This window comes from Trachypithecus francoisi, unplaced genomic scaffold (genome assembly GCF_009764315.1).
Source record: "Trachypithecus francoisi isolate TF-2019V2 unplaced genomic scaffold, Tfra_2.0 Lachesis_group10, whole genome shotgun sequence".
Taxonomy (NCBI): Eukaryota; Metazoa; Chordata; class Mammalia; order Primates; family Cercopithecidae; genus Trachypithecus; species Trachypithecus francoisi.
Genome location: NW_022681455.1, coordinates 53,003,024 through 53,023,414, shown reverse-complemented (window position 1 = coordinate 53,023,414; position 20,391 = coordinate 53,003,024). Strand labels below are relative to the sequence as shown.

The 20,391-nt window shown below is 40.8% G+C and overlaps 1 protein-coding gene across 9 annotated transcripts in view; it reads left to right on the top strand.

Annotated features, from left to right (window-relative positions):
• The window catches only part of CILK1 (ciliogenesis associated kinase 1), a 61,777-nt gene that overhangs the window by 19,060 nt on the left and 22,326 nt on the right, over window positions 1–20,391 (top strand). For all 9 annotated transcript variants that reach the window (XM_033217452.1, XM_033217444.1, XM_033217446.1 and 6 more), the window contains 4 exons: window positions 2,290–2,562; window positions 5,720–5,774; window positions 10,850–10,971; window positions 12,250–12,329. In XM_033217452.1, coding sequence (XP_033073343.1) covers window positions 2,462–2,562; window positions 5,720–5,774; window positions 10,850–10,971; window positions 12,250–12,329 — 358 coding nt within the window. In that variant the 5' untranslated portion in view covers window positions 2,290–2,461. The remainder of the gene's footprint in view (window positions 1–2,289; window positions 2,563–5,719; window positions 5,775–10,849; window positions 10,972–12,249; window positions 12,330–20,391) is intronic.

The following is a 20,391-nucleotide window of genomic DNA, read 5'->3' as shown; positions in this document are numbered from 1 at the left end:
GGACCATATTTTATTGGTCTTTGTATCCTCAGAGCTTAAAGATAGGATCTGTCACACAGAATGTACTTTATAAATATTTATTAGTCATCAATGGAATACATCACCCTAAAGAGCTGCTGAAGGAGGTTGTAGGGAGTCTGATCCTGAAGAGTTTCAAGAAGGAAAATGCCCCTCCAACCAGTGATTCTAGGGGAAAGGGAATGAGCACAGGGTGGGTAGAGTGGGGCTTGATCTCTAAGCTTGTTTGATTCTGTGATAAAGCATGGTGAAATCAGGCAGGACCTTTATATTTCTTAAGATTTTTCAAGCTCACACAGCTTTCAGGAGAACGTAGTCTAGATTTATTTATTTATTTATTTTATTTAAGAAAATTTTTTTGAGACCAAGTCTCACTCTGTTACCCAGGCTGGTGTGCAGTGGTGTGATCTTGGCTTACTGCAGTCTGTGCCTCCTGTGTTCAAGCGATTCTCCTGCCCCAGCCTCCCGAGTAGTTGGGACTACAGGCACATGCCACCATGCCTGGCTAATTTTTGTGTTTTTAGCAGAGACGGGGTTTCACCATGTTGACCAGGCTGGTCTCAAATTCCTGACCTCAGCCTCCCAAAGTGCTAGGATTACAGTCATGAGCCACCGCGCCCGGCCTATTTTTAAATTTTTAATCTTGAACTAATTTTAGACTTACAGAAAACTTGCAAAAATAGTACAGAGTTCCTAGAAACCCTTCACCCCACTTTCCCTAATATTAATAGCTTACATAACCATAGAACAATGATCAAAACCAGGAAATTAGCATTGGCACAATGCTACTAACAACAGATCTTACCTACTTTTTCACTAGTGTCCTTTTCTATTCCAGGGTCCTGTCATGGATCCCACATTGCATTTAGTTGGCATGTCTGCTTAATTGCCTCCAATCTCTGACAAATCTTTAGTCTGTCCTTGTCTTTTGTGATCTGGACACTTTGTAGGAGTAGTAGTCACTTTACATTATTACTACAGTTTCTTTATTATAGGCAGCCTGAATTATATAAATGAAAAATCAGTGACATTATTTTTAAGACACAAACTGAATGACTTTAAAAGGAGCACACCCTGCACATAGGCCTTGAATTCCTAGTTCTTTGTTTGGCTTCTGAATGTCTAGTAGTGATAATAATACCATTGATGCTGGGCCACACGTAGTTCATGGAGCACACATAAGTTCTCTATCAGGAGAACTTTAGCATTTCTTAGCTTTTGTATGTTTACATTGTTAATTGTAGCTCAAGTGTATAGAACACAGTATATTTAGCAGAAATTTTCATAGCTTGACAATTTTCATCGACCACAGTTATCTCTCAGTGTTTGCCCAGAATGGTTAGTCAGCAGAAAAGCATTGAATTAGAGCTGATTCATTTCTGAGTCAGTGACAAATTTACTTTCCAAGCATAATATCTCTAGTTGTATAAGAAATTATAAAAGAGCATTATTTAGACCAAGGGTTAGTGAACTGTGTAAAGGGCAACGTAGTCAATACACTAGGTCCTCATTTAACCTATCAGTAGGTTCTTTGGAAACTGCAACTTTATGCCAAACAACATATAACAAAACCAATTTTGCCATAGGCTAATTGATATAAACAAGAGTTAAGTTCCTACAGCATATTTCTGGTCATAAAAACATCACCAAACTTTTAAATAAAGACTAAAACACTTTGAATATTAAACATTGGAATAAATGTAAGTTATAAATACTTTTAAGAAAGATTAAAAAAAAAAAGGTAAGGTAATTATTACCTGCTTATTCCAGTTTACAGTTGTGGGTGGTAAACCTAAGCCTATCCCAGCAGCTTAGGGCCCAGAGTGGGAACCAACCCTAGACAGACACCATTTGCAGGGCACATTCACACACACACCCCCTACACTCACTCAGGCCTGGGACAGTATAGACATACCAGTTCACCTAGTGTGCACCTCTTTGGAATGTGGAATGTGGAGCACCTGGAGAAAACCCACACAGACACAGGGAGAATGTGGAAGCTCCACATGGATAGCAGCCCCAGCTGGGAATCAAGTTTTTTTCCCTCATCAACATTATAATGAAACAACACTGTTCCAAAACCTGCTGTACTTTGGGCTTTGCAGGCTATACAGCATCACACAACTATTCAGCTCTGCTGTTGTAGTCATGAATGGTATGCAAGTATGTGGGTATGACTGTTCAATAAAACACAGATTTAGACTTATAAAAATACATATACTCAAAATGTATATATTAGCATTTATCCTTGTCTCTCATTTTTCTCTGCAGGCAGAAGACTGATTTTTGAAAATATGTATTTGGGAGATAGTCACGTCCTATTGAATACCTTGTGCTGGTGCTGCCATCGAAAAATCTGGTTACATTCTGGGGAGGACTGCTACCACTGCAGGACTGAACCGCTTCGGCCGTGAGATGAGTGTCTGGCCTGAGCAGGCACACCATGAATAGATACACAACAATCAGGCAGCTCGGGGATGGAACCTATGGTTCCGTGCTGCTGGGAAGAAGCATTGAGTCTGGGGAGCTGATTGCTATTAAAAAGTAAGTTTGATCCTTCACTACTGTGATAATTTTATCTCTACCCTCACCATTTCCCATCTTTGAAACAGTTCTAAAGGGGAGTGGGTGGAATGCCTGGAGAAGAACCTTAGATAATGATTGCCGTGGGTTAGATGATTATTGATTCTGTAACACTCATGTTAGAGGTATTAAAAACATTTCCACTTTAGATTTACTACTTTGCACATAGTAAAAGTACTTGTTATCAAAGTGTTTTCTCATATTGTGAGGTAGTAACAAGCAGGTTAATAAACATCATTTTACATGAGAGGAAACTGAAACTCCAAGAAATTAAGTGACTTCATTTGGGCCATCTACATGTGTGTGGTGGTCTGGTGACTGCTGTCGCGTTCCCTCTGCCCCCTTTGCCTTTCACAGCCTGAGTCCAGACACACTGTATTAGTTATCTGTTGTTGTGTAACAATTTACTCCAAGACTTGGTTGTTTAAAACAACACACATTCATTATCTCAGTTTCTCTGGGTCAGGAGTCTGAACACAGCTTAGCTAAGTTCTTTGCCTCAGTATCTCTCATGAGGCTGTAGTCAAGGTGTTGGCCAAGGCTGGGGTCTCATCCAAAGGTTGGACTGGGGAAGAATCCACTTCTGAGCTCATTTTGTGATTGTGGGTTGATCTGTGGGTTGTTGGCCTGAGGGCCTCAGTTCCCTGCTGGTTGTTAGCAGGAGGCTGCCCTCAGTTCCTTGCCATGTGGGCCTCTAAAGAGCAGCTTACAACATGGCAATTTGCTGCATCAAGACATGGGGGTCAAGAAGGCAATGAGAGACTTGTAGTAAGATGGAAGTCGTATCTTGCTTTTGTAAATTAATCACAGAAGTGACATCCTTGTCAAATTGCTATATTTTGTTGGTTAGAAGCAAGTTGTCGAAGGAGAGGGGGTTCTAAAAGGCTCTGGGTAGCAGGAGGTGGGAGTCTCTGGGAATCACATTGGAGACTGCCACAACCATCTCTATCCAGTTGCCTTGTCAGCATCTATATTTGGATGCCCAGCAGACATTTCAAACTCACCATGCCCAAAACTACACTCATATTTAGCATATTCTCTCACTCATACGCCAAATTTGTTTCTTCTTCAGTGTTCCCTATTTCAATAATTGGCACTATACCCTCAAAACCTGGGAGTCCTCCTGCCTTCCCTCCCCATTATGCCTCACCTTTAGTCATCTAGTCCTGTGAATTCTACATAATATTTATGTGACCCACCTAATTCTGTATATTCCCACTGCTAACCTCCATTCAACCCATTACCATTTGCCTCCTCCACCATGAGGTCCTCCGCCACTAGGGCTCCTGGCCTTTTTTCCCCCTATTCATATCAGACCAAAGGGATTATTTTAAACATACAACTTCAATCATCTAAAACTACTTGACCAAGTGTTCTTTGTGTTCCATGAACATATCCCTTGCTCCCACCTGATGTCAGTGCAGTTGTAGTGCACAGCTCTATGCCTATGCCAGCACCCCACCCCAAGTGCATGTGGGAGACTTTCAACCAACGTGCATTCTGTCCAGCTCCTTAAAAGGTTCCCAGCAGGCCTGAGCCAGTTGCCAACCTTGTTACTGACTTACTCATATACCCGTTATTGGGTTCCCTACCTCTCTTTTCTCAGTTTCCTGCTCCTTGCCCTGCTTCCTGGAATCACCTCCCAAATAAACTATCTGCACCCAAGTTCTTGCCCAGGCCCTGCTTTTGGAGGAATCCAAACTAAGACAGCTTCCAATGTCTTCCTGTCCGTTTTAGGATGAAGCCCCAAATGTTTAATGTGACCTACAAATTGCTGCATCATTTGGCTGAGCCACTGCTCCCTTCAGGTTCACTTTTATAAGCTCTTTTCCTTTCTTCACAGCACTTGGTGCAGAAAATTATTGTCTACCTTCCTGCCATGACGTCAGTTTCATGAGGGATGTCTTTCTCATCATTGTCTCTCCAGTGCCTGACAAAGCACCCACTGTACCACATAGCAGGGGCTAAATAATATTTGGGGCATGAATAAAGGATTTGATCACTCTACCAGGAGACAGTGTGGCAAGGGACAGAGTGAGCTGGAGAGATGGGAAGTTTGTTACTGGCCAGCAGTGAGACCTCGGGAAAGTCCTGTACCTTCTCTATTTCTCAGTTTCCTCAGCTGTCCTGTCTGTTTCACAGGGCTGCTATAAGACAAATGAGACAATGTGACTGAAATGCACTGAAAAATATAACCTTGAAACCTGGATTTCTGATTAACTCATGGAGTTTTCTTTTCTCCACTCAGGCTCTAGACCAGGGGTTGGCAAACTTTCTCTATGAAGGGCCAGGCTGTAAATATTTTAAGCTTCACAGGCCATATGGTCTCTTGCAGCTACTCAGTTCTGCCATTGTAGTTCGAAAGCAGCCACAGGCAGTATATAAATGAATGAGTACGGTTGTGTTCCAATAAAATTTCACTTATAGAGACTGGAATTTGAATTTCACACAATTTTCACATCGTGAAATATTATTCTTCTTTTGACTTGTCCCCCAATTTAAAAAGGTAAATGTCGTTCTTAGCTCATGGCTGTACAGAAACAGATGGAGAGGTTTTGGCCCATGGGTCATAGTTTGCTGACTCCTGCACTAGAGGGTCTAGAACTCTGCTGTCTAGTGTGATAGCAAGTAGCCATATGTGACATTTAAATTTAAATTTAATTAAAATTAAAATTGAGTTCCCACATTGTGCTAGCCACATGCCAAGTGCTCGGTAGCCACATTTATCTGGTGGCTACCATCCTGGACAGCACAGAACAGTTTCATCAATATAGAAAGTTCTACTGAACAGCTCTGGTCTAGATAGAATAAGCCTGAGCAAGTTCCTTCCAGGGCAAGGTTAGCTGGTTAGTGTAGAGCAAGACACTAGTCCAGGCCCCTCTGGACTGCACCACACCACTGCTACTGGCAAAGTTTGTGACTTAAGATTGATTATTGCATTGCCATTTGAAAATAAATGCTAGTTTGGGATAGTATAATACTGGGTAGAAATTTAAACCCACTTTAAGTCCTGTTAATTAGGTTCAGAAGGAAAGCATTTTTCTAAAAGCAAAGTTTAATCTATTACTGAGAGTAAGTAATAGATTTTTGTGCTGTTTGTCCCTTTCTTCTCTTCTAGAATGAAAAGAAAGTTTTATTCCTGGGAGGAATGCATGAACCTTCGGGAGGTTAAGGTATTTATTAATATACCAAGGAATAATTTATGGATGATTAAAATAGCTTTGTACATGCTTAGATTTATAGTTGATATAGTCATTTCGTTTGAATTTTTTCACTAATGCTGGAAAGGGAGGCAAATGATAACATTACAGCTGAAGCAGAAGATTATGATGTAATTGTATATACTGTTATTAGAAAGCTTTCATCTTTAATGGATCTCTTATATCAATATATTTCAATATAAAGAAGTTGAATATGTTGATTTAGTGAATTATTATTGCCTAATTATTTTCTTAATTATTAACATAAAGGAAAATCTATTTGTTGAGTGTTTTTCCCTAAACATAATAGCAGTACTTACTTCAGTTTCTTGCTCTAATAATTTGCACTCCACTTTCTGTGAGGAAATTCATTGATCAAGGTACACCCATGTCAAGCATTGTGGAGCACAGATCTTTACTTTTATTCAGCCTTCTGACTGGATTCACTATTCTCCTTTCCCCCTGTACCTTATTCTATTGATTTGGTTCCAATTTTTCTCTCTGTCAGAGTAGATTGACCACATTGAGTTTTACATGCATAATTCTCTTCCTTGTGCAGTGGAGTGGCGCTTCATCTAATTTTAGTCCTCTCACCCAGCCCTGTTTGAAATACCTAACAGAATATTGAAAAACACCCTTTCTTTTTCTCCAAAGGAGTCCTGTACATGGAAGTGGGGTTACAAGTCTAAAGCAGGGATCGGCAAATGTTTTCTGTAAAGGGCCAGGTAGTCAGTATTTTATGCTTCTAGGACCAAAAGGTCACATTGAAGATGTTGTATAGATAAGTGTGTAACAAGAGCAAAAACAAATTTCCATAAAATTTTTATTCATAAAATATAAAATTTAATAATAATTTAGTATAATTTTCTGTATTAGAGGTCTTCCAATGAGAAGAATGATATTCTTTTTGAGAGGACATAATATTTAACTTAATTGGAGTTCAAAGTTAGTGTTCCCTATCATCAAACTGATGACAACCGTTCATTTATAAAAGTATTCTTTTTTATCTTTTTTGGGCTGGGTGTGGTGGCTCACACCTGTAATCCCAGCACTTTGGGAGGCTGAAGCAGGTGGATCACTTGAGGTCAGGAGTTCAAGACCAGCCTAGCCAACACGGTGAAACCCCATCTCTACTAAAAATACAAAAATTAGCCAGGCGTTATGGTGGGCACCTGTAATTCCAGCTACTCAGGAAGCTGAGGCTTGAACCCGGGAGGTGGAGGTTGCAGTGAGCTGAGATTGTGCTACTGCTCTAGCCTGGGTGACAGAGCAAGACTCAGTCTCAAAAAAACAAAAACAAAAATATTCTTAGCTTGTGGACCATACAAAAACATGTGGTGGGCTGGATTTCACCCATGGGACATGGTTTGCCAACCTCTGTTCTAGAGAATAAAAGTTCAAGATGATCCAAAAACATCAGATATAAAAAAAACAAACATCAGAGATAAAAAAACAAAGATAATCCAAGGACATTTTCTCTGTGACATGAAGTTCTGAGAGGTATCCATGGCTTGGATGTTAAACCTTTATTTTTCCATACAGCTAATTGTATATTAGTTCTATTGCAAAAGAGATTACTCATATAAACAGTTTAGAAAAACTGTGGGCACATAGCATCTTAGGAAGCAAGTGACTGCCTCAGCAAAGTAGTTGAAGAAACTGCTCCTCTAGCTGATGACCACCAGACATCACTCTTTTTCCTTGCCTGCACAGATGCCACATCGGCTGCCAACTGGGATCCTCCCCACCCCCACACCCCCGCGCTTGTTGAGCCTCACACAGACTTACCAGCACTGGGCCACAACCTAACCCTGAATACAGGGGAGGGAAGGTGGAAGCGGGTAGAAAGGAGGCACCTTACAAGATTCCTCATCCCTTCCTCCTTGCTGAGGTCCTTCTTTTGTGCCTACTGACTCAGAAGGGGAAGGGAAAGGAAGGTCACTGAAGGCCTCTTGTCACTATCATTTCTCATTTCCTGCCAGCTGCTTCATTCCAGCAGCAGAGGGAACTGAAGGGAAATCCTGGGTACTCACCGCATCACTGTTCCTTCTTCATTTCCTTTCTCCTTGCTTCTGCCTGTCTGTACATTTCCATGTCTGCTCGTGAAGACCCTGTGGACTTCAGGGAGATTCTGCACCTGACGGCCCCGGCAGGGAGAGGAATCCCTGCTCCCGTGATGTCATGCGGGAATGGCACCTGGTGCTATTTTTCTTAGAAGGATAGCCTTACATGGCACTATGCTATTCTAGACACCATCTTGAAACCATAGGCTGCCTATATTCTGCCTACTGTGTTCCTTTGCTGTTTCGGTTTTTTTTAACCATCTTAATTTTTTATGTCGGTAGGTTCTTGCTCCAACAATTTCCCCCTCCTTCCCATATCTTTAAACTCTTTTTTTTCCACCCGCTCATTCTCTTTAGTCTATAAATGTGCCCACCATTCTCTCTAACCCAAAAAAGTCCCAAGCCCCTCTCCCCTTGAGTTTCTACCTCTTTCCTTTTCTTACATTACCTTCCAAACTTCTTTCTTCAGTGAAGCTTTCCCACACCCGAGTTACTTTTCAGCCTCATGGAGTCAGGCATCTCCCTCTGCAACTCTACTTAGGGCAGCAGATTCACCAGAAGAACTCAGCAGGTATATACCCTGTGTCCAAATGGTTTGCCCCCTGCCCACTTCTCCAGCCAAAGTCTTACAGATGAGTCTCCCTCAGAACCAAATTAGGTTGATTCTCATCCTTCATCCCCCAGACAGAGTCCTCCACTCAGTTTCCATGCCTCAGCTGCAGTGGGCTTCCCTCCTGACATGCCCGCTTCCTCCCAGCAAGCTCATCCAGGTGTCACTCTTCCTTCAAGTCACATCTCGGTTATGCTCCCACTGACCACTCAGGGTTTGCTGATTACTCCTTGACACATCTCTGATGGCCCTTGTTTCTGTCATTCCCTTGGCACTTAATATGATCTTTCTTATTTTATTAGATGTATTTTGTATCCATGTCCTGACTTTACAATTAGGTTGTTTGCCTCTTAAGAGCAAGCACTGCATCTTAAGCCTCAGTATACCTGGGTGCCTAGTACATTGTTGTTTTAATAGTTAGAAACTGTTGATCAGTCCCTGATGTGGACAACACTGGTAATATCCAACTGAAAGCTTCATCCATGAGGATAAACAGTCCCCATTTGGACTGTTGATCAGGCTTAATTTCCTACTTCTGCTTCTCCACTCTGACACAACTGACGTGCCTCTATCTCTGCTTTGGAATCCTTTCCTAGCCAAAATAAGATGCTTCTTTGGAAATACGTCTTCATAGAGCCAGTCACATGACATCCCCCACACAAAATTACTTCTTCTTCTTTTAATCTACTATGGACTTTCTTGTTCATGAGCCTCACCTAGAAACAAGAGCTGTGAGCTGCTGTAGAGTTGGGCCAGTAATTCATGGCTCCAAACACACTTCAGGCCAGGAGCTGGAGGCATCCCACTCCTTGCCTAGAATTCTCTCCCAGAAAAGCTTTAAAACCACTTCATTTTCCACTGAATGAATTTTCCCCAAGGCTGCTCATCCACTAACTACCTCAGGCATGCTTGTGATGCGTTTTAAGCAAACAGGCATAAAAGATAGTTGCGATCACTGAGAGTTTAGTGAATACTTACAAGTTAAGCAATGTTTATATTTGTTACTCATGGAGAACCAGGAATCCAACTCAACTAAAAGAAGTAATCAGCCCCTTTGGTCCATACTAGAAGGATCTAGCAAAACAATTGACCAAAACAGCTGAGGATTCCCTGCCAGAGAAGTATCTTGGCAGGAACTATTCTTCTGGCAAGGAAGCTCCAGAGAGTCTTATTTTGTTCTCTTTTACCGACCATATTTCATCTCTCTTGCCAGCTGCTTGAAGTAACTGATCATATTACACATTCCCAAGCTTTGAACCCTGGGTACTTTATCACTGAGTGTTCTTCTAGATGAGAATATTCGTTTTAACACTTTCCTCTTCACGTTTTCTTTGTTTTATAAAAAAGGATGTTCTTTTTAGTGAAATTCAAAGATAGCAACTTAATATTGGACTCCCTTCTCTATGTATGAGGAAAGGGCTATTTTAATTAAAGGACTCACCTCACTGGCCAAAGTGACACTTGGAGGCTTTCATGAAGGAGACAGTCGATCAGATTCTGACTATCCAAACCAATAGTTTTTAGGTATGTCTGCTGTACAAGAACAGGGATGCTGCTCACTAATACAGAAGTGATTGGTTCACTATCAACAGAACTAAGGATACATACAGAAAACAGTGTGCACATGGCTATACTCACATGTATGCATGTGTTCAGGAAGACGAAAGGTACATATGTGTGAAGATGAGTAATCAGAAGGCCATGCACCATTTTCTGAGCCACCCTCTAATTCCTCATCCACTGCCTGACTTGTTGCCTTTGTTCTTGGAAGCAGAGGGATTTCTCTTGTCTTACTTCAGGGTCCTTCCGTCTCCTTCTGGTCCTCTGTAACTCAAACTCACATTGTAAGAAGAAGTGCTCTATGCCTCGTGGACACACACATGAGTCCGACAAAAGTCAAGAGAAGCAGGCCATCAACCCTTCGTCATTTTGAACAATTTCCTATTCAAAGTGTCTGCAGCCTATTAGCTGGTGATCTCAGCCCAACACAGCTGCATTCTCCAGTGCTAGAAAAATCTAAGCTTCTTTTATTGATTCCCCTCTGGCTACTTCCACAGCCTAAATTCTATCATCTGGAGGGGGTGGGCCCAAAATAGCCCTGATACATTGCCTGGTGCTGGGGGCAGCTAGAAATACCAGTTACGGGTCGAATATGTACTTTTTGTCAGTTCATTGAAGTAGTTTTTCTATATAAGGTTACTATCAATTTCAGAGATATACTGTTTATTAAATTGTCAATAAAATATAATTTAGGACATTTCTGTGGTTCTAAAATTAGATGTTTCTTTCCAAGTATACATAGGATTACTTTTCTATTTCAACAACAGATTTTCTCTAATATTTGTTTTGTTTTGTTTTTCTTCCTTGCCTTTTAGTCTTTAAAGAAGCTCAACCATGCCAACGTAGTCAAATTAAAAGAAGTTATCAGGGAAAATGATCATCTTTATTTTATCTTCGAGTACATGAAGGAAAATCTTTACCAGCTCATTAAAGAAAGGTACAGTTTGGTCATCATTATCTTATTATAGAAATAAATAGGCAAAGCAAATGTGTTTTCTTTCTGCTTTTGTGTTTTCTTTCTCTGTCTCTTCTTTTCTTATTGCATTATTCTGATTCTTTCTCCAATCCTTTAACATTCATGCTACTGGGCTTTAATATTGAAAGCTGCCAGTTAGGTTTGGGGCCCACCCATATTTCTACTTTAGAGGTCCTCTGTTAGATTCAGGGAAACTGTTCTCAATGCAGTCGTTTTCTTGTTTTAAAGAGTTATTCATCCAGGCTGGGCGCAGTGGCTGGTGCCTGTAATCCCAGCACTTTGGGAGGCTGAGGTGGGCGGATCACCTGAGGTTGGGAGGTCAAGACCGGCCTGGCCAACATGGAGAAACCCCGTCTCTACTAAAAATACAAAATTAGCTGGGATGGTGGGGCATGCCTGTAATCCCAGCTACTAGGGAGACTGAGGCAGGAGAATTGCTTGAACATGGGAGGTGGAGGTTGGGGTGAGCCGAGATCGCACCATTGCACTCCAGCCTGGGCAACAAGAGTGAAACTCTATCTCAAAAAAATAATAATAATAATAAGAGTTATTCATCCAAAGAAGCTCAGATTTAATAGACATTGCAGTTTTCCATTCCCACTAGGACATATGGGCAGAGCAACTAGAAGTCAAGGGTAGACACAGCTTCTTGGATTTTGAGACCTCTGTTGAAAAGTCCTAGGTTTATTTCAGTTCCTCTCTTGCTGCAGTACTCAGTTGCTTGCATGCTGGCAAAAGGAGGCTAATAAGAAATTTACCTGTGACAGTAATTTTGAACTTTAAAGGTGAACCATGTGGAACCTCTTGGGCACATTTTTTGTGGCAAAATGAATGCCATTCTCAGTACCCCTCTGAGTGATCTGAGTGAACAAATATCATCTTTATTGACAATGACAGCAGTGTGCTGTGTGTTTTGCTCAGCCAGGAGGAAAATATTAGCCATTGCATTACATAAGGGCTTCATCTGGAAGACCTCAAATTTTCCCCACCAAATTATTTTAAAGTTTTAGTTTATATCATGGAGAGAGGAGATTTTTTGATTTGTATATGCTATGTTGGAGGAAAACTTTTTTTTTTTGGCTTACTATCGAATGTTTACTCTTTTCGTTTTTGTAATATGTGAATATATTTGGTGTTTATAAGGTAGCCCCCCTGTATAGACAAATGGTATTCTTTAGTATTTATTTCCAAAAGATCTGGCCTTTGATTTATAACTTTGTTTTCCTCTGCCTCATACAGAAATAAGTTGTTTCCTGAGTCTGCTATAAGGAATATCATGTATCAGATATTACAAGGACTTGCATTTATTCACAAACATGGTAGGTGATTCGGAGTGTTGTGCTTTTGAAGAGCAGTGAAATGTTGTTATCAAGTAGAAGTTGTAGGAAACATTAATATTTTTTGTAACTGACTGCCAGAAAAGGTTAAAGAGGTAAGAGGCTGACAATGGATTTTAAAATATATTAACTTTTATAACTTGATCTCTGAATTTCCCTCATTACTTATTGTGTCTGTATGTTTTTATTCTGTAGGCTTTAACATTAAGCTTGTTGGTTATAGATCTAAATATTATTCCTGACCATTGACTAGTATGTTAAATGAAAAACTTACAATTAGAATTCTGAGAAGTTTCACATACTATGTTTGGTCCACTAACAGTGCTTCACTGTTATTTCTCATTTTTCTAATGTATTTATATTTCAACTTGTTTCAAACGAGTTTCAAAGTAGTCTAACAAAATGTATGTGACATAGGAAAATAGAATAAATTTAAAATTAGCAAACTAAAAAAAGAGACAAAGGCAAAACACGGTGTGGATATAGCCAGAGGTGAGGTTAGTCCTCAAAATACATGCCAGCAAGTTTTATTTCAGTAGAAGAAGCAGGCTAAGATTTGATTGTGAGCTCGTTGTCAGACCATGCAAAATGTGAAATAGTACCAGTTACAACACACATAGGTAAAAACAGACCAGTTGCCCAAGAAAAGCAGAACTATTCTTGATGCCAAGACCAGGGAGAAGCTTTTTTCATGGACCCTTTAGAAAGGATGGTATGTAACATGACTTTATCATAAACACAGTGACGGGTTTTAGAGGGCAGTTTGATATCAGTCATATCCCTCAATGGAGACCAATTACATCACCTAATCAGAGAAAACATTTCTACAGGGGCCAGAATTACATCACCTAATCAAAGAAAACATCTTACAGGGGCCAGTCTGAGTTGTTCTACAGATGGTCTGGTTAGGCTGGGGAGAAATTTAGAATATCCGAATGAACGATGACCACATACCATTCTGGAAATCCCCCATCACTGTTGTTCTTAGCTGAGCTTTTGAAAGGTATTAAGAAGCAATGAGTTGGAGGTTCTGTTTTCCAGCAACTATCTGGAGTATTGCTGTTTGTCGTTACTAATTAGACACAGACCCAGCTGGGGTTGGATCAGTACTTGTGAGCACAGAGCCACCAGATGGATGTATCCACAGGTGGGTCAGAAGTCTTCGCAGGAGGTCATTTGAGGTCATTGTAGTATACAGACAGATGGGCCAAGCTGATTTTGCATAGGTAGAAATCCATTTACTCTCAGTCCAAGGATGTTGTTGCCATTGTCAATATTGTACCAAATGAGTTTTATTACTCAATAAGGAGACTGGGCTGAAGCCCTTTGATAATATAGTCAGTTCAGATTTTTAAACTTTTTTTAAGAGATGGTCTCTTTATGCTGCCCAGGCTGGCCTTGGACTCCTGGGCTGTAGCGATCCTCCTGCCTCAGCCTCCTGAGTAGCTAGTTTAGATTTGATGTAAATTGACAGTGAGTAGAAAAGACCTTGTGCTGAAGAAGGTGGCATAGTACATCTGGGATCATTACCAGCCTGTCCTTTACTTCCGAGGTAGCCCCTTACAATTAGAGACTAAATGAAACATAGACAAACTTAGGCTATCTACAAATCCTAGTCTGCCTTAGGCACATACTGAGTAATCAGCGTGTCATGCGCAAGACTGAGTCAAATTGTGAACCAGTTCTAGTCAAAAGTTTCTAGTACAAGTTTTCTCTGATTCCACTGACATTTGTAGAACTAGCACTTGGGCCTTTATTCACAAGAATTCACAAGAGATAGTGTGAATTTGCAAAACATTAAAAACTTCTGGCATGGTATCTTAGGGACAAATAGGAGAAAGGTCACTTATTAGATTAAGAGCTCAGGAAAAAAAAATAATGAGAACTCAGTGGGATTCTGAAAAGAGACGGCATATTTTCAGATAGAGATCAGTCATTGTGTCTCAGTTATTCAGGCTATTTTCTCAGTACTGGGAACTGAATGGTAGACTTAAACAAAAGTTAATATTCTTTGGTTTTCTTTTCTTTCTCATTTTTGTTGCTGTTCTTTAGACCCAGATACTTGTTGCCAGAAAGTAGCCTTTTGTCCAGGCTTCTACCTAATCAAATGTATGCATATATATATATATACACACATACACACACAAACACATAGACCACACATAAGCACCCCAAGCCCCAAGACACGTGCATACACATGCAAACATCTACATGTACACATACCCACATGCATATATACCTACATATACATTCATCTTACACACACACACACACTCATCTGTAGTACATAATTTAGCATCCATATATTACTGTGTCAAAACAGTCTGTGGAACTGCACTGTGTTTCCCTCTATGCACTAGACACTCAGACCACAAGGTACCAGGGAAGGCTCAGTTTATGGAGAAGGTTGGACCTCGGCTTTTATAACCTCAACACCATTGCCATTACCAGAGATTCTTGTTGACACTTTTCCTCAGCAATTAAGTGCCCAGTTCCAGTTTGAGCTTAACATTTTATCTGTTATCTTATTTCCTTGCCAATTTATCAGGTAGAACGAATAGGTGATATCTAGTCTTTACAAAAAAGAGGAAACTAAGGTTCAGAGAGGTTCAAAAACCTGTGAAAGTTCCCATTACAATAAAGTGGTTGAGTAGAGATTAGTTCACATAGCCTATGCCTGTTTGCCACGCTTGATTAGAAAAACCTGTCTGTGCTCAGCGAGAACAAGAGAATAAGAGGTGAAGAAAATAATAATCATTGTAAGTGGTATAGATACTAATTTCAGTCTTGCTCTGTCACCCAGGCTGGAGTGCAGTCATGCAGTCTCGGCTCACTGCAGCCTCTGCCTCCCAGCTTCTAGTGATTCTAATGCCTCAGCCACTGGAGTAGCTGGGACTACAGGTGCGTGCCACCACGCCCGGCTAATTTTTATGTTTTTAGTAGAGATGGGGTTTCACCATGTTGGCCAACCTGGTCTCGAACTCCTGCTGTCAAGTGATCCACCCATCTTGGCCTCCCAAAGTGCCAGGATTATAGGAGTGAGCCACTGCACCCAGCCCCTATCCTATTTTCACTGATAATGATTTTTAGAAACTGTTTAATGGTTTTCGTGTGGTATTGACTTTGGTTAAGTGCACATGTACCTCTATATTCCTTTCCTTCAGCAATGGAAAAAAAGCATTTAAAGCACTTCAAAGTCACATGAATTTCCGGCTTGTCTCTGGTAGCCCATTCTCACTGTGAGGGGGTACATTCTGCCCCTGGGGAGTAGACTCCTCTGAGAGGGGAGAACAGTGCTGCAGTTAGTTGCTATGGCCATACTTCGTGTCACTGAGTATTTTCCTCCCACAGGGAATGAAAATGCAGCTCTACTTGGTGCTGATTGAGCAATGCCAAAGCATATGTCCTTTGCAGGAATTAAATAATTAATGCAAATAGTCTGTTTCAACTCTGACTTGACCTTACAGATATCCAGGTCACACTTATCCGTGCCAGAAATAGAAATGCATTGGGCAGTCTGAAGGACAATGTTTTGCACCAAGAGATGGTTCTCTGCCTCTGTGTTTCCTCACTGTCTTGCTGTGCATGACCTTGAGACAGCCCATCGCCTTTCTATGCATTGCTGTCCTTGTAGCCTTCTTGATAAAAACATTGTAGGTTTGAATTTAATAATATCTGGGAAATTAAAGTTTCCATAGCAGGAAAGTATCCTATATAAATTCATAGTGTTTGAAGATTCTCTGGTTATTTCCATATATTCATATCCGATTCATCAATAACAAAATGTGGTAGAGGGGAGAAAGCCTTCTTTGTAGCTTGATGTTTTCCTTGCCCAAGGGTTATTAATGAAAAAGTAAGCACACACATTTTCTGCCAGGATGAAAGAAAATCCCTCTGTTATTCAACTGGCATATAGGACTCTGAAATTAAATTGAAGGTCTGTTCCTGTCTTCTGGAAGTCAAACAGTTTTCAACAGGAAAGTTCTTATCATAACAGCATTTTGCTGTTGCGTGATCTCTGAATGACCCCAACTAAAAGGGTTTCCATTGTGAATCAGAAGCCCAGGGGAAGAAGTAGGCTTATTGTTATAGGTCATGTTGCACACATCAGCAGAACTGGAACCCTGCTACGAATCAGCTTTAGTACCACCTCCTCACCGATGGGGCGTGTCAGATGTAATTCTTATTGGCAAAAAATGGAGCCATGTCTGCCTCCCTACTTTATCAGGTTGTGGGAGGGTAAAATGAGAGAATGTGTTAATAGTAGTACTGTTAATGACCAGCTCTTGCTGGTCATTATTAATGTGCAAGCACTGCTCAAAAAGCTTTACATGCCGGGCACGGTGGTTCATGCCTGTAATCCCAGCACTTTGGGAAACCAAGGTGGACGGATCATCTGAGGTCAGGAGTTCAAGACCAGCCTGACCAACATGGCGAAACCCCATCTCTACTGAAAATACAAAAATTAGCTGGTCATAATCCCAGCTACTCTGGAGGCTGAGGCAGGAGAATAGCTTGAACCCAGGAGGCAAAGTTTGCAGTGACCCGAGATGGCACCACTGTACTCTAGCCTGGGTGACAGAGCGAGACTCTGTCTCAAAAAAAAAAAAAAAAAAAAAAAGCTTTATAAATATAACATATTTAATCCTGCAGAACAACCCCATTAGGTGCTATTATTTCCCCATTTTACAGATAAGAAAACTAAGGCACAGAAAGGATAAGTACTTTCCAGCCAGTGAGTAATGGAATTATGATTTGAAATCAGGCAACTTGGCTGGTCTGCACACCAACCCACTATGTGACATTGCTACTCATAAGGAAATACTAATATCATGTTAAAATAGACATGAAAAATACCTGTATGTGATGTAAGCATCTTATACTTTTAATTACCGGGAATAGATCTTGTAAGGCTGATAATAAGGCTGATAATAGCCCATTGCTATATTATTCAGAACTTAACAGAGGGCTAGATAGTCTACAGATATATGCACAAATTTGTTATAAAGGCTTCTACTTGAAGACAGTATAACAAATACAGCATATATCAACCTACAGATACAGTCTTTCATCAGTCATTTTTATAGTCTGTTAGCAATTAATTTTCTTTCCCAGCCATTTTCCGTCGCTTGCTTGGAGCCTAAAGTACAGCCCATAAAAAGAGAAGCTGCTTAAAGAGATATGTGGGGAATTGGAATCTTCCTTCCCCTCATTTCATTAGTGTGCATGTCCTCTGTGGAAGTAGGATTAAAGAAGAGTTAGCAGTGAGGGAGAGGATAAAGCTTGGCTGATGGGAGGGGTGGCCAGTGTTTACAGGAGCATGACTATGGTGGAAACAAAGAACGAATCTGGAGTATGAGCATGATACTTGCATCTGAGTACGAATTGATGATAAGATGAACTGAGCAGAGAGAAGACACAAGTTTGTTGTGGTGGGTGTTCTAGATGATGCCAGAGGAAGTTGCCGTAGTGGGTAGGGACTGCAGAACAGAGGACTCATTATAAGGAAACTGCCACATAAGTTTGGAAATAATAATTACCCCAACTAAATGAGAAAAAGGGAGTCTACGAGGAGAAACAGCATTAATCTTAGGCTTGATCAAAACAACAAATCAAGATTTAGCTATATGGGCCAGGCACAGTGGCTCATACCTGTAATCCTAGCACTATGGGAGGCTGAAGCGGGTGGATCACTTGAGGCCAGGAGTTGGAGACCAGCCTGACCAACATGGCGAAATCCTGTCTCAACTAAAAATACAAAAATTAGCCGGGCATGGTGGTGCAGGCCTGTAATCCCAGCTACTTGGGAGTCTGAGGCACGAGAATTGCTTGAACCTGGGAGGTGGAGGTTGCATTCAGCTGAGATGGCGCCACTTCACTCCAGCCTGGGCGACAGAGCAAGACTCTGTCTTACAAAGGAAAAAAAAAGGATTTAGCTACATGCATTGAAAGGGAGAGTAGAGCTGGACACTATAACAGCTATGACACATTTCTTGGTGGAATTGGGAGTAATTCATCTACCGCCCCCTGCCACCATGACTCAGTTTTCCCATCTGTTCAGTAAGAAAATGATGCCTGCCATTCGTTTTTTTCACTGGAATGTTTTGAACGCTCTGAGTTTTTAGGAAGACAAACCATGGTCTCACAATTCATCTATTTTCAGAGGTCGCAGGTGCATTGACAAAAGATCACTGTAATCACTGCTTGTATCCTTACACATTCTTAAGCCAATTCCAAAATGGAAACACACAATCAGGCCTTCTGCAAGCTGGAGGGTGCTCTGAAGAACGGAGGGTCTAAACACAATGACTCAGTTATACTAAGTCTTAGAGATGTCACCCACTGTGGTAGGCATGAATAAATCTTCATTTAATTAGGCTGATCATAAGCATCCAAATGTGTCCATATCAGAAATCTTTTCTTTCATTTTAAAGGCCATTCTTGACTGATACTGAATGCTCTTTACATTTATTGAGTTGACAACCTCAAGTTTGGTTCTTATTATAATTTTGGTTTAATTTACTATTAAGTTCACTAGGATATTTCAAGGAATTGTATGAGGATTGCCATTAGGTATGTACCAGTACAATGGCAGGATAAAGAATGAGCAGTGGAATATATATATTCATAAATATTTCACAATATACCTATAAACCTGTGTATGCATGTGCTGTAAAATAGCAAACTTGCTGTGCCTGTCTCTGGTTTAACCCATGTCTAACTTTTTTGAACTCGTCAATGCCTTGGATTGTGGAAAATAGAAGCAACCCCATGATTGGAAGGAAGTACTTCCTCCTCTCACTTATGCCCTCTTGAATGTATCTGATCACTTCTATACCTTCATCCCCTTCTGTGTTTACTGGGTTCTAGGCTCTGTAATTACATTCACTTTGTCCATCTTAGCCAGCTACTTCTCCTACAGATCTGCCATTATGCCATAGTATAATACTGTCCATTTGGAACTTGACCCAGTATTAAGTACTGTTGTCTTTAGAATGATGAACAGAGAGGATTGTCCTTTTACTAAAATATTGTTCCTTTCCATGATAATGGCAATTAGTGTATTTTCACATATAACCACATCACAATCACCCTCCCTTTGCTCTAGGGCAGAGACAGAAAACAACCTTGACCAATAGATTTAGTCCTACTAGAGTTCCTGCCTTCATTCATTCATTCAACTAATACTAATACAACTCCCTCTGTCACAAGGACAACAAGTTCTGAGCCCTCATTGTCCCCCGCACTACTGGGTTACTGTTCTCTCTCAGTTCTCAGTGCTGTCTCATGGATTTCCTCCCTCCTATCCTCACAGCTCTGGTCTGCTCTCTGGTTGACCCTGGCATTTGGCTCAGGTAGATGTGTTGACATTAAGCTGTTTATGTTCCCTACAGATGAAAGTCCTTTGTTCAGCGAACAAGAATATATTATGAGACCACTGTGTTCCTGCCACTGTGCCAGGCGTTCACAAGAAATATAAATGTGGCCTCTGCCCTTAAAGTGCTTCCATCTAATTCATAAAAAATAGTTAACATACCTGAAGTTGATAGAGCTCAACTGGAGTTAGAGAGGAGGGCCTATTATGTCCATGAGGGCAAGAGTCATGTCCTTTGCATTGTTTCTGAAACCTTAGAACCTAATCTGTTGCCTGGCATGGAGTAGATGCTCAGCAAAAATTTGTTGGTAGAATGAATGAATGAATGAAGGCTAGCATGTTAGAATGGTATCATGCTGTGGTCCCAGCTACTTGGGAGGCTGAGGCAGAAGAATGGCATGAACCCGGGAGGTGGGGCTTGCAGTGAGCCGAGTGGCGCCACTGCACTCCAGCCTGGGTGAGGAGTGAGACTCTGTCTCAAAAAAAAAAAAAAAAAAAAGAATGGCATCATGGAAGAAGCAAAACTCAAAACAGGTGTTGGAGGATAGCAAAAGTTGAGATTGATATAGACAAAAAGGAGCAAAGGGCAATTATTAATGGAAATAAATACAGTATGCATAACTTGATGACTGGATATGTTCTGAGAAATGTGTGGTTAGACGATTTTGT